The sequence below is a fragment of the Callorhinchus milii genome, unplaced genomic scaffold (assembly GCF_018977255.1).
Source record: "Callorhinchus milii isolate IMCB2004 unplaced genomic scaffold, IMCB_Cmil_1.0 Scaffold14, whole genome shotgun sequence".
NCBI classification, from domain to species: Eukaryota; Metazoa; Chordata; class Chondrichthyes; order Chimaeriformes; family Callorhinchidae; genus Callorhinchus; species Callorhinchus milii.
This window is the reverse complement of record NW_024704755.1, coordinates 3335573-3359587: the sequence shown is the minus strand read 5'-3', so window position 1 is coordinate 3359587 and position 24015 is coordinate 3335573. Positions and strand designations below refer to the sequence as shown.

Here is a 24015-nt window from a genome sequence, read left to right as displayed (position 1 = left end):
GAGCTAAAGCCATTAAAAGATTAGAATCGGTCCACACATCAGCTTACAAAATGCCACAGTGCTACTGACTGCTACCTAAAGATATTCCCCATTACCAGGCTCCTGAATTCAAATCTTGCTCAGAAACAGAATTTGAAGATCACATCTCGCTAATAGTTTTTAAGTGTTTCAAAATGCCCATTTTATCACTCGAGGTTGAAGCAAGAATGTGTCCTCGCTGGAAATATTAATAATCCTCCTTGCATTTGATATTGTTATTAAATGGTCATTATTATTAATAAATGGTTTTTTACCTTTACTCTCCGACACACGCGGAAACCCATCCCAGTAAGAGGATCCAAACCTGATTGAGAGTTCTATGTATCCCACCTACGCATGGAAACTCCCATGTACAAAGCTGTGGGTTCAAGCCCCCTCATCGGGATATAGCTCAAATAGTCAGGCTGACACCTCAATGCAGCACAGGGAAGTGGGGAGGGTGGGTGCAGATAATCTCAAAATATTATTTTTAAGCTTGTAATAGTGCCAAAATAAAGATAGCAAGCTTCCACTATCGAGCTCATTTCATTTTAAATTAAAAAAAACTTGCACTTATATAGCGCCTTTGAGCTACCATGAACATCTCAAAGTGCTTTAATTAAATCTAACGGTGGCTTACTCTTCCAAACCTTGTTACTCCAGTTCCCATTACAATCCAATACAATTTTACATTTCGTGCCATTTTACAGTGAAAATGTGATGTTTTTTTCCCTGCAGTCTTGAGATTTAAGCAGATGCAATTGGATTATAATCACCCCTGTATCTATCTGAACACATTTTTCCAGACAAGGTTGTCATTGCCATTATGGTCCCAAGATTGCTGTTGAGCAAACGTTAGTGATTGCAGTGAGCTTGTGTTTCTGAAACGTTACTCATACAGTCATTTTGTTTTACGTGTATTAACATTTACTTTGTTTTGCATCCAGATTGCATTCATGAACTCTACGTTCATTCGCAAGCAACTTCGCTGAAAGAAAAATTTGATACTGCAAACACGAGAAACACTTTTATGCTAGACGGCTCACGTTTTATTAACATTTTATATTTAACCTTGTAGAAACTCAAGTGGCAATATCTTACATTTATTTTTCTTCCGCTGACCTGACCTGCATCCCTACACCAATCCCAATGGTATGATAACGCATTATGACTGTGTGTGGGCACTGTTGTGCACAATTGGCTGCCGCGTTTCTCTCACAAAATATTGTCAATTCACTTTACAGAATATTCTGTGAAGCACTTTTGAAACATCTCAACCTCGTAATAAGGCGCTATATCAAATGCAAGGGTTATTATTATTATTACTGGATGCATAGAAAGTAAATTATATTTAGATACAATTTCTTTTTTTAAAAAATATGAATTAAGCACCTTATTTTGACTCAACATATGCAGAGAAACGTTCCACTAAAATGTTTTTACAGACAAGTTCCTGGAAATTCAAATGAGAGAAAGAGACTTGCATCGTGTTCGAGCGCCTTAGCACGTCAAGATGTTGCAAGATTCTTCATTGACAATTGTTGTCAAGCACAGAGACTGCATTTGTAGGCAATACAGCAGCCATTTGTGCCAGCAAAGGCTTCTCCAAACACCCAACGAGGTGAATGCCACATTAATCTGGAGGATTTGTTGTCCTGGATCCTGGGAGAAACTCAATTCAACTCAGCAAATAGATAACAGTCCTTTGGTTGTATCATCCAAGTCTCATCCAACATGCTGGTGCTTTTGACACGGCTGCTCATTGGCCAAGTTGCGAGGCAGTGCTTCAACTGGCAACTTCTGCAATGAAGAGAAAGAATATAAAAGGGAATGAGGAAAGGGCAGAAAATTCAGATTTGTTAGTTCCAGTTGAGGATCTGGTGTCAGATGATGCTCGAAGAGATAAATTGACTGCTCCGCTTTCATTTCTTCGATTCTACGCAACAGGTTTGAGGCATTAACGTGGTTTTGTTTTGTTTTTAATGGTGGGAAATTCATCACTTTGAGATTAGGGAGTGAGGTGAAAGTCACAATATAAATGTAAATTGTATTTGCATTGTAACTGCTCGCATCAGACACCCAGGAACTTGCAAGACAAGTCCATGTACGACATTTAACTTCAAACTTGGAAGACTTCAGAAAAAATGTAACGCACGTCTTTGAAAAGTGTTCAATACGATTGCTGATGCCGTTTGATGCACCTTTACCAAAAGACGCCCAAAACAACTGTCAGAGCCCATTGATTTCAACATATACCACTTTGTGCAGCTGTGCATTCAGACGCTTCGTTCCCTGCGTGTCAAAACAATTATCCTTTTAAAATAGCTCGCCAGTGGTGAACCTGCTGCCCCTTATGACCCTTGCACATAGAAGCAGAATGTGGAGTGATCACAAAGATTCATTAGACATAGTGTACGTACTTTGGCAGTTGCATTTTATGATTGGAGCTATGATTTCCATAGCAACGGTGCAATCTGTGGTTTGCTCATTCTCAGCTGCTCTTTTCTAGGATACGTAAAGGTGAGTTGCCTCAGGGAAAGTAGAGGCATGGGGGAGAGGGAGGTGGTCCAGGGACAGAAATTGTGTTAACCCTTTGAGGATCTCAATATTACCTCCACATCAGGGCTTCGAAATGAACTTTTATGAATTGATACGATTTTTAAGCGTGTCGTTATACAGAAAGACACACATTCTTTGTTGGTTTTCTTCTAACTCCTACTTAGTGGCATTCAGTATTCTAAGGAATACTGTATCAGAAAGAATATAATTGAGGCTTGGGTTCATTCTCTGAAGGAGAAGTAGCAATCAGGATTAAATGGGAACCAAGTGGAAGGAAGTTATACATTGCGTTTGAGGGCTGAAAACAAGATTCTTTAATTGTTATTTTTGTTTATTGTTAACTGAGGTTGAAAAAATTGTCAAAGAGGACATTAATTAGAGGCGTAATGGCGTACATCACTGCCTGAGTGTCCTAAACTCCATTTACACAGCTTAGAAACTATCTTACACTAAATTGCCTGCAACTTTCATCTCCATTTGAATGGTATGGCATGGGTAATGTTCATGTTTTCACCCACAAAATATACAGTGAATTCGCTTTACAGTATATTCCGTGAAGCGTTTTGAGACGTCTCGAAGACACAAGGCACTATATCAAATGCAAGTATTATTATATTAAATTCCAAAAAATGAAAATTTACAATAATTCCATGTATTACTGTTGCCAGAATACTATATACAAGCCTGTTTGAACTCCGTCCGTGAGGCTATTACAGAGCAATGCTGCGTGGCATCATTTCGAAACGTGTCTAAAATGGACAAGTTATTCTACCTTCCTGCTGCTCCACCAGCACTGTGCTCATCAGTGTTTGATATTTACCCGCAGTACAGCAGTTGAGGAAAGCACAAGAAGCTTAATAATAATAATAATCAGGGACGTCCTCCTGACGTGAAAAGCGCTATATCAAATGCAAGGATTATTATTATTATTAAGAAGCTTCTATGAAGGTAGGACCTTAAGGGTTGAAGGACCGCTGTGGGTACTGATGATCTGAACACAACCGTCAGCTTGGTTTCCAGCGATCAGGGTGATGTTCTCCAACATCCTTCAATCAAAATCCTCCTGTGGTTTTGATGTATCGCAGCAGACCAACAGTTGTAGGCCATTTTCAGGTTAGCAATGCGTTTTGAGACATTACACTGTACACAGATGCACCTCACTTTTATTTTAGCCTCCATATGCATTAAGAGTTACACAGCATTTTTAAAAAAAAATCCATTCATACAGTTGGCACAAAAAATAATCTGCTCGACAGCACAAATTTCTATCTGAAGGTAAAAATTATGAAGAACAATTATTTTGATTTGATTTAAACTGCAATAAATACCAATTAAATTACTAGCGTGTGCGTGCGTGTGTCCGAATATATACGTCGATCTAAAGTTTACTGAATTTCTGAAACTGTGATACGAGACTCAGAATCTGCTCGGATGCCTCTATGTGCTTTGTCCTCAAGTACTGGGTGCTGTTGTCCTTGGTATTCTCCAGAAAGTAGCGATAGTTTGCCATCATCCCGGAAGACAAGGAGATTCCTCGAGCGCTAGTGTTGGCCATCCAGTTCAATCGCCACATCACGGCCCCGTTCTGCAGGTGGAAGTTGGCCACGGGATTGAGGGCAGCCCCGCGATGCTTTTCTCCGTACAAGTACCAGCCGCAGATTCTCATGAGCGGCAGCTCGAGAGCCCTCACTAGCTTGTCGGATCTCGTCCACTCGTTGGTGGTGAGGAGTTGTTTAAGCGTTTCTAACACAGGTATTCCGACCAGGTCCTGGATTTCTTTGTACTCTGTTTTTGTAAAGATTTTGTTCAGTTCCCCTTCCTTTATTTGCTGGTTGAGGATGCCGAGCAGCCACTTTGTGAAACCTGGAATAGGCGACAAACTGGAGAACTGTCTCATGCCGGGAAATTCCCCCTGCAGGTCAGACAATAAAAACAGCAGATTGATGTCAGAACTACTGTTAGCATACTACAGTGTAGAGCACTTAACTAGCAATGTACCTGTACAGAAAAACAAGCTACCTTTATCCTATCATTCCTGCAAACCAAAGTACCTATACTTCAGTAAAACAAAAGGGTTCAATTATTAGTAAAGTTCGAAAAACTCCAGTTTGTGCTTTAAATCGTTATCTTCTCTCAGTCAGTCATACTCTGGTCTCCAAGTCAGAAGATTGTGAGTTTATACCACAGAACTGCTCACTTACACTGCTTTCATCTCCAGTTCTCATTCTGAATTTATTCTGTGTCAGGTTTGCCTTAGGATCCAAATTTGGTGGTGGACGAAATAATGGTCTGGGTTTGTCACCAACTATCTCGGGTCCTTGCTTAGCTAGGAAGTGACCCACATTCTTCAATGACTTCAGCTCAAAATAGACTCTATATGCATCAGAGCTTCCCAGCAGAAAACATCAGTACCAGCCATAACTTGTGTGTGATCATTCCCCCATCAAATGACAACCAGTCATTTATCACTTGTGCAGGCCCCATAAACACTTCCATCCTATAATTAAACATGGATTAGTGCCCACTTCATTGCAATTATAATGCATCATTCAGTATAATAGCGCTAGTGGGCAAGCAGTAACTAAAAGCACAGGCAAGTACATTTAACAGAACAAGAGGAATGAAAAGCTTTGGGAAATACACTATATTTTTTGTTACCACCGCGGGATAATGCCACACACTTAATAATAATAATCTGGGAGTTTTAAAGTTCACGTGAACAGGCAGACCTGAACTTGGTTTTACATCTCATGCAAAGAAAGGACTTTGCACATTTCCTATTCAAAGCAGAACATTGATGCCCTCCCTTCATGGCTGTTGTTAATCTTATCCGGGGTGTTCATCACTGTGAGCTATACAAGCTTAGCGTGGGGCAAATCTTCCTCTCTCTTTATGAAGTAATTGTCTCTCTTTTTGTCCCCTCTACACGACCTCCACTCATAGGGCAGGAATTTCCAAACTTTGCTTTTCAAAAACATGCCCATTTATAATAATTATCCTTGCATTTGACATAGCGCCTCATTGCGCTGTTGAAACGTTTCAAAGCGCTTCACAGGATTTGCTGCAGAGTACAGTCTGCGTATTTCGCAGGCGAAACATATGAATCCAGGGCATTCTTAAGACGATCACTTTGATGTGGCACATGTGCAAAATCCATTTCTCTTCTGACATTTCTAAAAACCCCGAAAACAGAGTAAATGCTGTGGTGAGGTGTACTGGACGCACCAGTGTTACGAGATGTCAATCATCCTGTTGAAAGTGATGGAATTAGTTCAGAGGCTGGCAGTTTATGAAATCTAATTGAAAGCATTGTCTGTCAATATACTTCAAATGTCAAAAGTTGAAATTCAAGGCTGATTATTTTTCAAAGCTCCCCAGTACAGGTTACATTTTTCAATACATCTCCAGAATTCAAGGCTACTGAGTAAAACCTTACCCTGACGATCAAATAGTAGGTACTTTGTGCTGTTCGCCTATGTTATCTCATTAGGAAATATCATGGCTCCATTTCTTACATCAAAATGACTTTAAAAGGACACTGTAAAGCCTGTCAAAACCAATTAAAGGGAAACCTTAGGTTCAGGAAACTTCTATTTTAGACACAGAGTGCAACCAAGATCTGAATCTGAGCTCCATCCGTGCTCCGTGTGCAGTTACCAAGGCTTTGGCTGCTCTCATCCGATCGATCATAACAACAACCTTCAATAACACATTTACGAAAAAAGACTATTGTCTGAGGAGATTTCAGCACAGACAGATCACAGACAGTGCGTGAATGTTCTGTGGAAAGTGGAAAACTAACTCATGAATTTGTTTCCACTTTCGTGTATCCACCGCCTTAGGTAGCAAGCCCATATTCTGTAATCTTCTCCTCTCAAAACAGCTGAGCTATCAAATGGAAGTCCACTAGGTTTGTTTGGAGGATCAGCTGAGATGGAAGCAATCGCCTACGAACAGTGAGATCGCAATGCACAATTCACCCCAGAAATCTGAGAGCCACGGTTTGCGAGGTCAATAAGGGAAATGGAGGAAATGTGAACAAAAAAAAAGCTCTTTCTAGGCTGATGTATTCCTTGAGGACAAGTAAGAGTTGTCTGGTAATACAAGGATCCACTGAAGGATTGGCTGAGGTAAGGAGTTATGGCAAACAGACGAACGGTTATGGACTAAAGTCACCCAAAATTGCACAGATTTTTTATTGAAACATGCAAGATCTATCCTGCTTGAAGAGCCCAGCTAAATGCAAGTTGTTGCTTTAGTGGCCCCTGTGCTCAATATAAAGCTTTGGAGTTTTATCCATAAAATGCCCTTACAACTACCACTCAGTTAGTATTGACAGAAATACCAATGTTTAAAAAATAAAGGTTAGGGCAATGGATAGCCAGGCATTTCTCCCAGCAAAATCCCGAAAGAACCTGTTACAGGCAGGTAGATGGATGCCTACATGATCCACACTTCAGAAATCTCCGGAGACATCATCAATACCACTCCTTTCTCAACCTACAAAAAGAAACACTTGAGTTGTGAGAAGGCCACTTGCTTTCTCTGGATAATCCAGACACAACACACATGTTCGAGTGCAAATGCTGATCGAGTCTCTAAGTCAGGAGCACGGTGCTGTAGTAAAAACACAGCCAATTCCCCCTCATACATTTTTTTCTGATTTTCAACTGATTACATTTCAAATAACATCAAATAGGAATCTTCACAGCAGCTAATGTCAAAGTACATAACTGCAAGCACACTGGTAACATCTCAAGAGTTAGGGCTGCTGTGACAACCAAGTCGTAAAATGTCCATTAACTCTTCGAAAGATCACATTTGTAGGTTTTTATGAAGCAAAATGATGCGTTAGGTTCGAGAATTGAATTAAGACAACTGCATGGCTATGTTGAAAAACAAAACAAAAATCATCTTCGGTCACGACATTCTCTAAACAGATTAAAATGAGAAACACAAAGCAGCCTGGTTAGATTTCTGACTAGGAATTGCTACTGCGGTCTTCAGAGCTTTAATGAGCCGTGGGACTAAGTGCACACTCTGTCCTTAGTCAGAGTGCTGCTGTTGCTATTATCATTATTCATGTCAAGCTCATGCTGCTGATCCTGGCTGTAATTAAGGTCCGTCCTTGCAGTCTTTACACTTGTTTGCACACAGGCCTACCTGAAGTTCTTTGACCACGCGTTTGATGAGATAATTTCCGAGCTCCACCCCCTGCAGTCCTTGCTGGGTCGAGCTGATGGAGTAGAAAATAGCTGTGGTGATCTTTTTAGGGTCCTCTGTCATCTCTGGGGAGGGAACTTCTCGGACAATAGCCTGGAATTCAATGAAAACCCAAATCCTTATTTTCTTCACAGCTCATTTCATATGCAGCTTTCAACGGTTGCTGAGACATTCCATCATTTCTTATCAGACACAGGCACTAAGCATTTCTAAATGAGCCCAGTTAGTGAAGACAAATGTGCAAAATCAGACTTTTCTTAATGTAGTAATGTGTCTCTTCATTAACCAATAAGATAACTAGATTAGATATGAATACTAAATAGTTTGTTACTAGGTAATCTGCCTCCAAAATGCAGCAAAAACAAAAATCCTTCAGAGTAAATTCACACAATGCCATAAATCAGCTATTTGACTCATTCTTCCTCAACAAACCACCTCTACTCCCACAATAGTGTTATTGTCCCAAACAATAAAAGCCATCATCAATTTAACAAAAAAAGAGGCAAAGTAAAGTGAATGGAAAGGAGGGAAATCAAAGTTTTGAAGTGGAACTGAAATAAGTGCAGCAAGCCAAGGCTCATCCATATTGTACGACAGAAAACTGCAAAATTATTGGCACTTTATTGAAAAATAATTTGCAATCCGATTACCAATACAATCTATACAGCACAATATATAATACACACATCTATAGTTAAATAAATACATCAGAAACAAAAGTCGGCATTCAGCTAGTGAAATGTTTGATTTCACTGCTTATCAGATCACGTGGTGCATCATCATCGTGGTCAAGTTACACAATCTGGTTGAAGTTGTGTATCCATCAAGGTTTGGGATGGAAATAAAATACACTGAGAAACCCATAGTGGATTGCACGGTAGTAACACATCTTCAGAGTTCAGATAACATTATAAACCGCTCAAGATTTGCTCTCGCTGTTCTATGCCTTCAACTAATCCCCTTGATGCATTACTGCCTTCTTACATAGTGCAATCCATGCATTATTTTAACTACACACAACAAATACTTGGCAGCCAGTTTGAGGTTGTAAGTCAATTTCCATTTTTTTGCTGATTCTCGCGAATTAGGATGTCATCAAAACCTCTCAACTGAATTAACACCAGATACCCATTAGTCCGTTTCTACACTTTTTTTAAAAAAATTTGCGAGAAATACTGCAAGGAATTCATCTTTCCAGTATTCAACAAGTAGGTACCGAGCTTTTACATGCAAATGAAACTCAATATTTTTGAAGTAATCAATCAATTTTGTAAGGCGTTTTAAACTTCTGCATTCTTGCATGCTTTCCCCATTAACACTACTCACTCAGAAATGTTATCGATCGAACCGTTTTAGAATTAAGGAAAAAAGTACTCCAGAAATGCATAAAATCATTAAAGTAAAATTTTGTATAGATTTAAGTGGTTTATATATTTATATAGACAGATAATTCTCTCTTCCATCCCCCTTTTTTGGGGAGCAAAAGATTGAGGGTGGGGAGCCCCTTCTTATTACATTTTACTAATAGAGTGTAACTAGTCATGTTTTCTCTGCATCTTTTTGTTCCTCACATTGATTTTTCATTGTTTAATGCTACGATAAATAACTGGATTGTCAAATAAAATTTAAGACTCCCTTTATGGAAGTAAAGGAAAGGTTGAGACATTTCTGCACAACCATAGTAGGCCTATCCTTCCATCTCTTAGGAATGCCTTTCATAAATTTTGTATTGATTATTTTATTTACCTTAATAGTAGGAGAGGTTCCGCGGTTGGCCCAGATATGAGAGCCAGAACATTAGATCAGCCTAGGATCAATACACAGCCACCTAATTCTGGGGAAAAATTCTTACTGAAGGAAGTTGCCACATTATAACTAAGTTTCTCTTCAAACTCAATCGGAACAAACTCGTTAATCATTAAATGTCAGAAAATGCATTCAGATTAATGGCTAACATTAGGTATATGAACATATTGAATAAAACATTGGATGCGAACCAGATTTAAAATGACAATCATGTTTCTTCCGTTTCTATTTGCGTTTTTTTTGTATCCTCACCAAAGTGTGCGATGTACGTGGTATCCTATGGGGATACAGTGAATTCTAATCTCTAAATCTAGATTTGTTTAATTGTGAATTTGTATTCTCCAGTCCAATGCACAGAAGTTTATGTTCAATAATTCAACCTTATCTACATCTTTCATTATTCCAAACACATCTATCAGCTCTTCTTTTCTTCAGTGGAAGCAAGTTTAGTTGCCTGAGAATTATTCCCGATTCATCTCTCTCAACTAACTCTAAACACCTATTGGAGTGGAATGAACCTCTTTAGGGCCTTGTATTGGGAACTTTGCGAAATGCTTTCTAAAAACCCAAATAAACAATCTAGACCACATTTTGCTTTTATCTCCCAGTATTTGTTGCTGTGATAGTGTGGAATTCATAGACGAACAATGAAAAAAGTATAGTATAAATCTGGGTTGAGCCAGCAGAATCTACTGTGTTTTTTAATGTATACTACAGATTTCTTTTAATAGTAAAATGATGAACATCATTGATAACTGAATCGCCCATAGAATCATATCATAGTTTAATTAGATGTTTTATTGTAAACTTTCCATAATAATCTAAAAGGATTCATTGTATTTGCAGGCTAATATGATTAATTGCTATTTTTTATTCCTGCTACAGGACCTGCTAACAACTACGCTTGACTAAATTAGTTTTTGTCTTCATTGTACCGTTGCTATGAATTACTCTACTGTGATAATAAAAACAAATGAATGTATCCTATTTTACACAGGAGAAGGGTACAAAAATGTATTGAAGATTTATGGAAGAACATCTTATTGGTCCATTCATGACTACTGATGGACTACAAGAGAAAAGCCGACTGTAGCTGAACCAAACTAATACACCCTGTTCAAGCCAAAGTCATGCACTGGTACCCCATTGGAATGCATTGGTCAAAGCCATAAAATTCTAAGCTGCCTTATTAGGCGTCCGAGCGCCTCAATTCCTACGCCCCACCTGGTTCTCATCCACGAAGAATTGGTCAATTTCCAGGCAATCAGGTCAATGCCAAACACACTTCCTGTGTACTGGCATGTGCAGTGACTGGGGTCCACACCCCATTAATTTGATTACTGTCTTTAAAATTAATACTCTTTTCAGAGCAAATAAATCAAGTATTTTGTGGGTGTTTCGTCCACAAAAATAGTCAATTCACTTTACAGTATATTCTGTGAAGCGCTTTGAGACGTCGAGAAGACGTGAAAAGCGCTGTATCAAATGCAAGGATTATTATTAAGGATTATTATAAGTAGATCGCAAGAGAGATTTCACCCGACGAAGGCTCTTTGAGCTATTTATTTTCATTCTTTCAGACACCAATCCTGCTGTCTTCCTATTACTGCACCAACCTGTATTTTAAATAAGTACCTCAAACCCTCCTTTCTAATAACCTATTCCAACAGTTTAATATCTTATCTGTCTTCCTAAACTTGCCCTTCACTGTTCTATTGTGTTCTCCCTGCATCCTGTGTCAGAAAGTATTGTTCCAGGTTCATTGAGGTCAGGCTCTGATCTATAGTTGTTGGATATGTCTTGGTTACTATTAAATATAAAATTGACATTTGCCTGTTTCTCGTCTGTCCAAACCCCCTGTTTCCAGTAACTCTAAAAACAAGTCAGTGCTTGATAAATCTTCTACAAACAGTCTCTTGGAGTTCATCAACATTGGGGGGATTCAATGGATTTTGCTCCTTCTATCCAACAAGAATCTCAGTTTGGGGTTACAGTAATTGTTGAATTGATCTCACCTGTATATTGCTAGAAATGTGATCAGTTAGTGCCACATGCAGAACAACCAAAGGCTCTCCTGGCATTGCACTATGGGTGAAAACAAAGCATCTTCTGTAAGGTCCGACTCGGCGTTTAATATCTGTCCAGTTCCTGACAGGATGCACTGCCTCATACCTGTGGGAACGAAACGTTACATTTAAATTGCATTAATTTTAGGTAATGGAGCTGCAGCAACATAACTCAAGGTACTACAATTGGTCAGGTCTGAAACCAAACTGTTATCTAGTGTGAAAATTTAGTTGTAGACACATTTTAGTTAATGTTCAACCACAGCATTTCCAACAAAGCTGTTTGAACAGAACAGCAATACTGTGAAACTAGATCTTCCAATTTTATTTTCCAATCTTGTCAAACGCTTCACACCACCACTGAGTTTCAAATGCATCCTCATTCACTAATAATGTAGAAAGCTAGCAAAAGCAATTTATTACCAGTTTGATCACTTGTGTAAATCAGAAAAACAAATTATTTCTTATTCACTCTCCTGATATATATTGTTATGCGATGCTCACTCAAATGCCGCTAATTTTTTCGTCGTGTAGCAATTCGTATTGGTGATTTTTTGAGGAGGTATTAAGTATGTTATGCATATTATGATCAAATCATTTGGTATTATTCAAGACCATTTGAAGAAGCTGTAGATGTCTACACTAAATCTCATCTTCAGCCCGTTCATATAATTGTTGCCACACAGGTTAATATTGAAAAGCAAGGATAACAAGATAGTTTAACCAAAATAAAGGTTCAAGACCTATGTTTGGTTTCTTATTTATTTGCTCGAACTTCAAATTATCCAGTTGTGCTTTTTCAGCTCATCTTAATAAGTATTGGACAACTGCTGTAACCATAATACTATGAGTATTCTCTTAAGAATCCACATTAAAAACACCTAATTTCTATAAATATTTACATATTTAACACAAAAACTGAATCCAATAAAAAGTCACGAGGCACAACTGGTGCTCGGAGACCTTAATGTGTCTGCTGTGAAGATAAAAACCGTGTGATGTAAGCTCCTAAGACAAAGCACCAAACATTTATTACTACCGTATAATTATCACCCTTCACCTCTCGCCCCCACTGCACTTATACATTCACATTTAGTTATTTATCAGCAATAATCATTTTGTTTATTGCATTATAAAATAGAACTGGAAGCTTCAGAAATTGTCAATATGCATTCCCTCGCCACAAACTATGAATTTCAAAGATTCTTTCTTTAGTATTCACCAGATCAATAATAAATGAATAGATGTGTAAATTTTAAAGTATTTGACCTAGTTTCACCTTGTTTGTTCAGCAGGCAGAAACCAATTACCAACTGAACTACTCAACCTGATATCTCGGGTAGTTCAGTCACTTGACTTGTGACCGAAAGGCAAGTTCAAATACTGTTGGGTCCACTCAATCCTGTCTTTTGAGGTGGATGAACATGTTGCATCTTTAATTAACAGTGATATTCATTTACCTCAAACACTTTTCAACTGAAGTGTTATTTAGTATTAAGTCATTAATCCATTTGTTCATACTCACAAAATGTTAGCAATCTTATGCATACACAGAGATTATTGACTGTTTGGATTTTAATTTATTGAGACAGAGCTGAAGTTGACTTTACAAGTGTTTGGGGGAAAAAAGTACTCCCTTAATTAATTACAATACAAAAAAGACACACTTACTCGCTAATTTTCTGCAGAAGTTCGCAAGAGGATTGCCAGGTGACGCGTTCCAGGTTCAAAAATCCTACGGAAAACCATTCTGAGAACAAACTCTTCAACATCCCATTCATTTCCTTAAAATCAAACACAAGCCAGTGAATTAATGACTGAAATCAAGTGAAATACTGCAGTGCATAATTTTCCGATTAAAGAAGGCAGTAAAATTGTATGGATGGGATTATAATTTGGACCTACAAATACAGTTACCACACCACACAGTAAAATCTTGTGAAGCGTGTTGTGAGACATCCCGACAATGTGATAAGATGCTTTATCAAATTTAAGGATTGTTATTACTCCCAACGAGAATAGTATCCAGAGGTTCTGCTAAAGAGGCCATACAGTTTCATTAATGGGTCCAGTTCAATATTTTTACAATGTTTGAACAATTTAACACTGAAGCAGCAGAAAAAAATAATTACTTGAGATTATTTGGGTTATACAAGCGAATAAAAATACTGTACAAGAATGATTATTCATGGTTGTAAAGGCAATACATGTCCTGCACGGAAAGCCTTAAGAGTATTTTTTGCAATTCCAAGTAAGTAGACACATTTACAAATTCCTAGAAAAGTTATGGGCAAATTCCCATGCAGTTAAACCATAGATTACAACACATCAGTAACCTAGACATGAATGACACTGGTCAGTAACTGCATAAATCAGCATGCGACCACCCTTACTTTTTGTGTCCCCATGTCTCTACTTTGCCCGAATAGATTGGTGACAGAAACATACACAAACTCAAATTTTGTGAATAGCTATCCCATTTTAGATATCATTACCTTTGTATTTCTGAAATTCATTTCAACCTCGCTCCCCCACCCCCCCACACACACACTTTTCCTCCTCAAGGATTATCACATATGATAGATTTGTGCCTATACCTTTGCTCATAGACTTACTTGGTGCTACTTCTTACATATAAAACTATCCACGCTGTCAATTTGAAGAAGGAAGAAGCATTCGAGTCCCTGTCTCATTTGCTGAATGCCAAGATCTGAAAATATTGCTTATAACAGGGTTTGTAATCCTTAGTATTCTTTTTACAAAAAAAAGACTGACTTAAGAAGTTGAGAAAGTCGGAAATTAAAAAGACAGTGGCTATGGATGAAGTGATGTGGTAAATTCTACTTTAAAGTATAATTTAATCTCCCCCCGCCTCGCCCCCCCCCACACGCACCTTTATGTGAAGTAATTACTGCTTCAGCAACTACAGGACGTAGCTGTATCAAAGGAATCATTATTGCAAGACAACGGTTTCCAGTAGGCTGCAACACTCCAGGGGGCACAATTCTGTAAAGGCATATGACACTAGTGTGGGAGGAAAAACGTTTCTATCTCTACTCTGGTACTCCTCAGCTGCAATTCATAGCGAAGTAACCATGAAACCGTCAAACTGCAATTGTCCCATGCTGCACGGATTGACAAAACTCCACACTAGAATTTCTCGCACGCACCTTCATTTCATTCATTCACGGAGAGTCGATTACACTATTAAGGTTCATAGCTAATAGTGTTATGGCAGTTCTTCTCAGTTTGTGACAGATTCCACGAAGAGTAACGACAGGGACACAAAACGTGGTCACAAGCCTGTGTGCAAAGCTATTTTCTTTCAGAAAGGTTATTTTTTTTGACTGGTAGATTAAGTCCTGCTGGAAGAAATGAAATCACACATTGTTTGTCAGATATCCAATAAATGATGTCAATCAAACACTACTGCAGACCATTACAAGTATGAATGCAGTTCCGCATTTGCAAAGTGAAGCTGATACACAGCTAATTCACAAACAGTCTTGTTTTATTTTAAGTTCATATAAAGGAGAGTTAACCAATATGGTGAAAGACAGGAACAAAGCATTTCCACAAGAGCTAACTTATAACATCTGCTTTTTTGCTGGAAGCTGAACTTCCTCAGGCTTGGACTTAGCCAATCAACGAGTTTGTAATTGAGATAGCTGTTTCCTCCGCTTTTGCCTCTTTATAATTGACAGCACTGTAATGTGCAACATGAAATGTGGCGACACAGGCTCCTTAAGCAAACTGACCACAGAGATCTCTGCCCCGCCATGTAAGCCAGCAATAAAACCAAATTTATCAACAAATCAATGGTCTGCAAGCAAATGGTATTCGCTACCTTCTTTGGCGATCCTGCTACGGTTACTGATTCTCTGAACTTTCTAAAGTTCTAAGTTGACTCTCTTACTCCTCACTGTGCTGAAATGAAGACCAGTCACGTTGCTTACTACCTAAATCCTGTGAAGCACTTTGAAATGTGCTCCTGACATGAAAGGCCTTATTACCTCCTTTTTCTCTAACTTGTGGAATCCGCAAGCTCTCTCAGTCGTCCATTCCTCATGACAGTCTAAGGTGGTGTGAGTCGCTGCCTTGTTTGCAATCCATCTCTGGAATTTCCATGTGCAGGTGGGATGCATGAAATTCTCAGCCTGGTGGTTTGGGTACTCTTGAGCATGGTGATGGGTTTCCGCATGTGTCAGACACCCACCCGGCTGGGCAAAACAAAATCCGACAAAAAACAGTCACTAATTCTAAGAGTAATTACAAGTGAAGTGCTTTGAGACGTTTTGATATAACTAAGCACAACAAAAATGGAAGTCCTTTCCTCCTATAATACACAAGCTTTTTGAAAAAATATCAAGACCTAATTAATCACTTCTTTGACTCGTCTTAATTTTCTCTTGGATTCTTTTGGACTTTGGTGATGTTCTACACTTTAAGCTGTGGCACTTCACCTAGATTTCTCAATAAAAAAAAATCAAACCAATGTTCAAAAATGAATTAGCTGAGAAACCAGTAATCTTCAGAATTATTTTTTTAGAAAGTGCATTCAAATGCAATTCAAGACTCAGCCTTTGTATGAAAAGGTTGTTCCATTGAAATTAGCAAACAAATATATAATAAAGTCAATCATCTGGTTTTTGGCTATGATTTAAGAATGTCAACCACTAAATAGAGGTAAAGCAAGCTGACCTCGCCAAGCAAATTAATTGTTAGACTGCACAATTGCTAGAACAAAATGAGAAAGCAAATTAATTAAGACAGTTGAAAGAACCAGGACAAAAGGCTGCATGTAATCTTGGGAATGGTTTTTTAGGCTGAGGAGTTTATTCAAAATTACACAGGTCTGTCTGCCTTGATGAGATTAGTGACAAATTCACCACCAAAAACTATTCGAGAAGCAGACATTTTAGTTCCATGGGAATATAAACCTAAAGGCTTTATTGCCACATTTCAGTTGATCTTGAGAGCTGCGGGTAATCCAGTGCATTTAGTGCACCCTGGATTTTGTTTTCCTTAAAATATTTACGGGTATAGGACCTTAGGAAGCATCCGAAAATGCTCTGCAAGCTCCCAGGTTGAACCAAAGATATATTTAACGTCTCACGTGGAAGGTGCTTTCTACATTCTTGGAAAAGCCTATATAATGATGACCGCGATGTTCTTCTGCTGGCCCCATCAGAGGTAGTGAAGAGACCTTTTCAGCCCACCCAATTAGGCAAAAAGCCTCGACAAGATGAGTCATACGCAATGAATATTTAATATGAGATTTTGAACAGAACTGCAGAATATTACCTTACAATAATTGCAGCATGCAAGAGTTTGAAATGGCTACTTTTAGGACTACAGAGAGAATAATGAATATCCTGGAAGTACAGCAGGTTCCCTATAAAATTTAATTGAAGCGTCTTCTGGAGGTATTAAACAGTCAAGCTCACTGTGGAAGTGATCTTCATGAATTACTTTAGTCCAAGGGTAACGTTTAATCTTGTTTCTTAAGAGGGAAAGAGAATGGAGTTAGATACAGGCCTTGAACACTTGAACCTTACACTGGATAAGAGCTAAGTGTTTGATGTGTTTCCTCGGATTATTTTCCATACTGTCTATGACAGGAGCAATGTGATCAATGGTCAACGATTATCTCCATTTCAAAAAGCCACCGATCTCTCGCTCTCTCACTCACATATTGTGTTTGATAAAAATCAACTATAAAACTCAACAGAAGCAGCTGATCTGAATCTTGGCAGAAAAAACACATCCTAATGGCTGAATTCTGAGGCAACGTCTACCATCATTAACTGCGATACGTACAGTCAAGGTAAGGTCCACTCTACAACATCGACTCACAAGCAAAACTACAACAAATTAAGAACAATAAGTGGCTATGTGGATAAACCTTATGCATTACAGAACACTCACTGTTAGTGCTGCAACATTTTCTCCTAAATCAACTCATTGATGACTAGCACATGAACACATCATATGTCACCTAAAGTTGCTAATCCTCTAATTTGCAAAGCCGTTTTGAGACTTCAAATGTGCACCTCTTTTTTCCCAGTTAATTTAATTCAATTTTTACCGCTATTAGAAACACCATTTCAAATAAAGAGACCCTCCATCGCTCCCCCAGTTAAAATGTTTCATTTCAAAAATATTCCTGCAATACAAGGTCTTTATAGCTCTGATGAAAAAGGAGCCCTGAATAAGAAGTAATTTTCAATAGAAATGGTATTGCCGAAGTCATGCAGCCCTACTAGGCTCGTAGATTCATAGGAATTTAAAACACAGAAGGCCCATTCGGCACACTGCATCTGTGCTGGCTCTGTGAAAGAGTAATCTATTCAGTCCCATGTACCTGCTTATTTCCCCATACTCCTTGCAAATAACTCCTTTTTAAGATATTTATTTCATTCTCATGCCAAAACCAGAGACCTGTGAGAGGCAGGGAGGAAACACATGGCCTTAATTATTTCTGAAAGGCATCTTATAAGTATACTGCTTTTCACCACACATCATTGGATCAGTAAGTGACTGACAAATGGGCTCCAGAATCTCATCAGGTTGCAAAAGAATACAGGAGCTGCCAGAGTATTGATAATCTATGCAGAGAGCGGTGATAAGGGACTAAACAAATGGTACCAAAAGTAAAAATATTGCTTTCTAATCTGGTACTGTTGGCATAGATTAAGGTGTAAACAAGGTTACGCTAAAGAAATGTGTGATGCTCCGACATTTGGTGGCTTGTCTTCTGGGCAGAATTTCCTTAATCCTTTTATCTTGCATTAATGTGAACGGCAGATGACAAGAAGTTCAATTGGAAGAATGTGCATCACATCGCGTCCCATCTTGTTTGTCTACATTTGTCACTAATTCTTCAGCTATTTCTCAATTCTAGCGATAAATTAAATATGCATGATGATTACAGTTCACTTGAGAACACTGAAGAAAAAGGTGAACAAAGTAAACCAAGAGCTGTAATTATCAAACCAAAGCTGTCAAAAATTAGCACTATTCAGCTTTGTCAAGCTGCTTGATAGTTTGCTTATAATCTAAAATGATTTTACTTTATTTCTCTGCATCAGTTTTATTCCAACTCATGTCCACTGATTAAAGTAGTTATCTCACTGTATCTTGTAACAGGCTCTCTCCAGTTAAGTTAAAGTAAAAGTTTTCTGTGGCAGAAAAGTTAATTTAGAAGAAATTTGTTTCCGACAATCAAAGAATCAAAACATTTGAGAGCAAGAGAGGACAATGTGGGAAATAACCAGATAACCAGTCTAAATATTTTTGATGGCCCTACAGACTACAAGCAAACTCTCCGAATCCAAAGAAGAAATTACTAAAATAATTATAAACACCTCGACAAAACACAATTGCCAAAAAAAGTTGCATGAGAAAGATGCAAAATGATTCCTTGGTTTCAGCGACATTAAACAAGGAATGTTAAACAAGGATGTTTGTTATCACTACACTCTATGTAGCTGATGACTATATATTAGAAAGCTCAATGACATCTGTGAAAATTGTGTTTCAAACTGGTGACATCTTGATTGAGGATATAGATTATACAGATGATGTATCTCCACCTTAACATCTGCAGCAACAGCAGTGTTTGAACAAATTCATCAAAACACACAGAAATCTGGACTCATTATCAGCACATAACATGAGTCACATTGCTAAAAACACACAAAGGATCAGGATGTAGAGTTTGCTGGAGATAAATTAGAAGCAGATTAAGAAATCATCTATCTTGAAAAATGCGTAAGACGCGGCAATAAGTGCATTAGCACGGAGATACATCGTAAAGATTCAAACCAACAGAAGGGGTATTAAACTTTCAAGTCTCTTTGCAAGACCAGAGAAGCAGAAACATCAGCAACGACAACACAAGTACTCAAATTTAAGGAATGTGTCATTCGTGTCTAACTTTATGGATCAAAGGCATCAACCATGTGCAAACAAGATGAACTAGCTGAGAAGCAGCATCAAGATCAGACAAAGAACAAGAATGCAGCTATTTTGCAATGGTTCGAACAAAAACGACTCCGTATCCCCAATTAAATCCCAAAGCCTCACAGCTCTGTAGTCCAGGGTGGATTGTACCACAAAACCAAAATATGTGCTGCAAACCTGAAGTTCTGAGAAGCAAACCAAGACTCAGGGGACCAGATTTAAATCAGAGAAGCTACTCTTTGACACGCCTGATAAGAGTGCCTGGCAGAATAAAAGTTTTATACGTAAACGTAACACTTTTGATTAAATTGATGTGGAGGGGAGAAAGCTTGTGTGGCATATAAATACCTGACATGGATAAATTGGGCCAAATGATCTATTTCCGTGTCATATCATTCTATGTAATACTGTATCATTAACCCGTGTCATTCAGCATAGTCAAATAAAGCAGTGGAGGGTATGCGATTTGGAGAAAGATCTGATCAAATAACCATGTTAGACATCCTTTATCCATGAATCTGACAACCACTGGAATAATAGAACTCCATGTGTATGTTACCATTGTACTACTAACCTCCAAGATGATTTTTAATGACTAAAAATAACTGACAATAATCACCATTGCACCACCGCATACAATACAGCACCTTTCACATCGGGAGGACAACTCAGGATTTATCGTAAAGTGGAGTGTTTGTAAATTTTGTAGGCGATTAGAAAGTCATTTATTGGCTATCATTAAAATATTGCAGAATTAAAAATGTGCTGTTTTGGTCGTTTTCCTGACACCAGATGCTTTTAGAAAATAGCAAATTCCCACCTTTCCGTCCGGATGCGAGATCACCTCTATGAAATTGGCTGAAAATGTACCTAGCATTTCGTATGCATAAATTTGGAGCAATCATGCCAGGTGCAATACTTTTGAATTTGGATTGGGGCACAAGCCCAGGCCATCTGGACACAATGTGCTGCTTTTCACCCAGTTTCGGTGCAAGGCGATCCCAAAGGCTGAAGCACTCAAGGTTCAGAAATCTGGCACCTAAAATTTGGCCAACATTGTAACGCTGACATCTCCAAACTGGGGTTCAAACTGATAAAATCACTCAAACGTGGCTCGTGGATTCACAACATTAAATCAATCACTGAATCTGCCGTAGTGCCGTTTAACACACTGCAGGCTGTTCACACAATCCCGTTTGTGTTTTCCTGGATTTAGGAAACTGCCCAATCAACATCGTTACAATGTGGGCACATCCAAATCATTTTACATTTACACCAACTCCAAGCAGTCTATTTCTGAAAGATCTCACATTTGTATAGCACTTTATTAGTCAAACCATCTCAAATCAGATCACTGCAGTGATTGCTTTTGCGGGCAATTAGAGCAACTATTTTGCACAAAGTCCCACAAACAGAATGGTGTGAATGAACAATTTATCTGGAGGACGTTTGCTAGGATACCAGGAGGAGCTCCCTTCTCTTTTTCCACTGGTATATCATGAGGTTCTTTGACATCCACCTAAACATCGAGACTGGACCTCAGTTGAATTTAAGCGATTGGCATATGATTCATGAGATTATTTGAGTTATAATTCCATCTGACCCTCATTTCAAGATCTGTTTTGAGTGAATGCCCCAGTAAGAGGCACGAACATTTAACCACTCACCCACCTCCTAGTCATCTGCGTGAAGCATTTTGAAAAGTCTCCTGATGTGAAAGGCACTATATATAAACATAAATTAGAGTACCTACATTTGACATAGGACCTTTCAAATCAGGATGTGACAAAGCTCGTCATCAAGCTCCGCCACCGTTCAAGTGCTCCGAGACACGACCCCACGTGAAGGGAGCTCGCTATATAAACTCGCTGTTGTTTGGGTATAATTGCGGTAACCAGTTAACGATAAGAATAATCCTTGTATTTGACGACAGCACCTTATCACTTCGTTCAGACGTCCCAAAGCGTTTCACAAGACATAGTGTAAAAGTGTATATTTTGTGGGCGACACGCGACGGCGAGTTGCTCACAGCGACGGCCCACCCCACGAATAGCCACCGAGCGGAGCGAGCGATCGATTTTATTCGGAGGATTCGCGGGCCGAGCGTGTGAGAGGGAGAGAGAAGAGCGCCACGGAATCTTTCAACGCCTCCCTCCCTCCCTGAACGGACGAAGACGTCTTTTAACGCCTCTTCGGAAAAGGACAGCGTCACCGACGACCCTGTGATGCACTGGCGTGTGGTCGGCTTCGACTACGTGGTTACAAGTCCAGACGGGTTGGGGGGGGGGGCGGTTTGGGGGGGGGGGTTAGGGTCGCTGGGAATTGGAGGGTAGGTTTGGAGGGGGTTGGAGGGGTTTAGTTGGGAGGGTGTAGGGTTTGAGGAGTGGGGTTGGGCAGAGTTTGAGGGTTGGGGTGGGGGTGCAGGGTTTGAGGGGTGGGGGGGGGGGAGTAGGGTTTGAGGAGCTGGGTGGGGGGCAGGGTTTGAGGGGGGGGGGACAGAGTTGAACCCACACATGTACACGTCCCGCCTGTCCAGGGGTGGGGTGGGGGGCAGGGTTTGAGGGGTGGGGGGGGGGGGGGTTTGAGGGGCTGGGTGGGGGGAGGGTTTGAGGGGTGGGGGGGCGGTTTGAGGGGTGGTGTTGGGGTTGGGGGGGGGTTTGAGGGGTGGGGTTGAACCCACACATGTACACGTCCCGCCTGTCCCAGGGTGGTGCTGTGTGTGTCTGTGTGTGTGTGTGGGGGGGGGGGGGGGGCCTCCCTTACCCTGAGGTGTGTGTGTGTGTGGGGGGGGGCCTCCCTTACCCTGAGGGGTGTGTGTGGTGGGGGGGGGGGGGGCTCCTTACCCTGAGGGGTGTGTGTGTGTGGGGGGGGGGCTCCCTTACCCTGAGGGTGTGTGTGTGTGGGGGGGGGGGGGGGGCTCCCTTACCCTGAGGTGTGTGTGTGTGGGGGGGGGGCCTCCCTTACCCTGAGGGGTGTGTGTGTGTGTGGGGGGGGGCTCCCTTACCCTGAGGGGTGTGTGTGAGTGGAGGGGGGGGGGCCTCCCTTACCCTGAGGGGTGTGTGTGTGTGTGTGTGTGGAGGGGGGGCCTCCCTTACCCTGAGGGGTGTGTGTGTGGTGGGGGGGGGGGGGGCTCCCTTACCCTGAGGGGTGTGTGTGTGTGTGTGTGTGGGGGGGGGGGGTCTCCCTTACCCTGAGGGGTGTGTGTGTGTGTGTGGGGGGGGGGGGGGGGGGGGGGGGCTCCCTTACCCTGAGGTGTGTGTGTGTGGGGGGGGGGGGGGGTCTCCCTTACCCTGAGGTGTGTGTGGGTGGGGGGGGGGGGGGGGCTCCCTTACCCTGAGGTGAGGGCCGTCCGAGGCCCCGGAGGCCACGTGCCGCAGGATGTCCGCTCTCATGTCCACCAGGAACTTGACGCCGGCCTCCAGGCGGCTGACGTGCCGGACCAGGCCCCGGTAGCGCGGGCTCAGCGCGTGTCGGAGCCGGTCCTCGGCCTGGACCAAAGCCCCCGCCTCCCCGCCCGGCCAGTCGGCCACCCGGCGGGCCAGCTCGGCCACCCGCCCGTGCTCCACGCCGTAGCCGGCGGCCAGGCGGCTCAGCAGCGCCGGCCTGCGGGCGGCCTCCAGGCCGCGGTAGAAGGTCACGAAGTCCCCGGCCCGGGCCTGGCCCTCGGCGGCCCACCCCGGACTGTCCCTGGTCTCGGAGGCCGACGTGGGAGCCGCCACCGTGCGCCGCAGCAGCTCGTCCATGGCCAGGCCGCGGCGGGAGCCGAGCCCGAGCCCGAGCCCGAGCCCGGCCCCGAGCCCGAGACCGGCCGCACCCCCTCCCCGGCCGCGCAGCGACCGCAGCCCGAACCCGAGCAGCGCCGAGTGCACCATCGCTCCCCCTCCGCCGGAAACCCGCCCCGAGCAAACCGCCCCTCCTCACCCCCACACTCACCCCCCACACACTCACACTCACCCCTCACACACTCACACTCACCCCTCCTCACCCCCACACTCACACTCACCCCTCACCACCACACTCACCCCCCCTCACCACTCACACCACCCTCACCACTCACCCCCCTCACCCACACTCACACTCACCCCTCACCCCCACACTCACACTCACCCCTCACCCCCACACTCACCCCTCACCCCACACACACCCCTCACCCCTTCTCACCCCCACACACACACTCACCCCCACACACACACTCACCCCTCACCCCCACACTCACCCCTCACCCCTCCTCACCCCCACCACACACTCACCCCTCACCCCACACTCACCCCTCACACTCACCCCTCACCCCACACACTCACCCCTCACCCCTCCTCACCCCCCCACACACACTCACCCCCACACACACACTCACCCCTCACCCCCCCCACACACTCAC

The 24015-nt window shown here is 41.6% G+C and overlaps 1 protein-coding gene across 1 annotated transcript; it reads right to left on the bottom strand.

The window, feature by feature from the left end:
• Positions 1-3723: 3723 nt before the first annotated feature.
• Positions 3724-23530, bottom strand: mlycd (malonyl-CoA decarboxylase). The gene is made up of 5 exons (XM_042340427.1): positions 22970-23530; positions 13344-13456; positions 11622-11778; positions 7741-7893; positions 3724-4489 (listed from the first exon to the last, which is right to left on the bottom strand). The coding sequence occupies exons 1-5, from the start codon at positions 23507-23509 to the stop codon at positions 3956-3958; spliced, it is 1497 nt and encodes a 498-aa protein (XP_042196361.1). The 5' UTR covers positions 23510-23530; the 3' UTR covers positions 3724-3955.
• Positions 23531-24015: the final 485 nt, after the last annotated feature.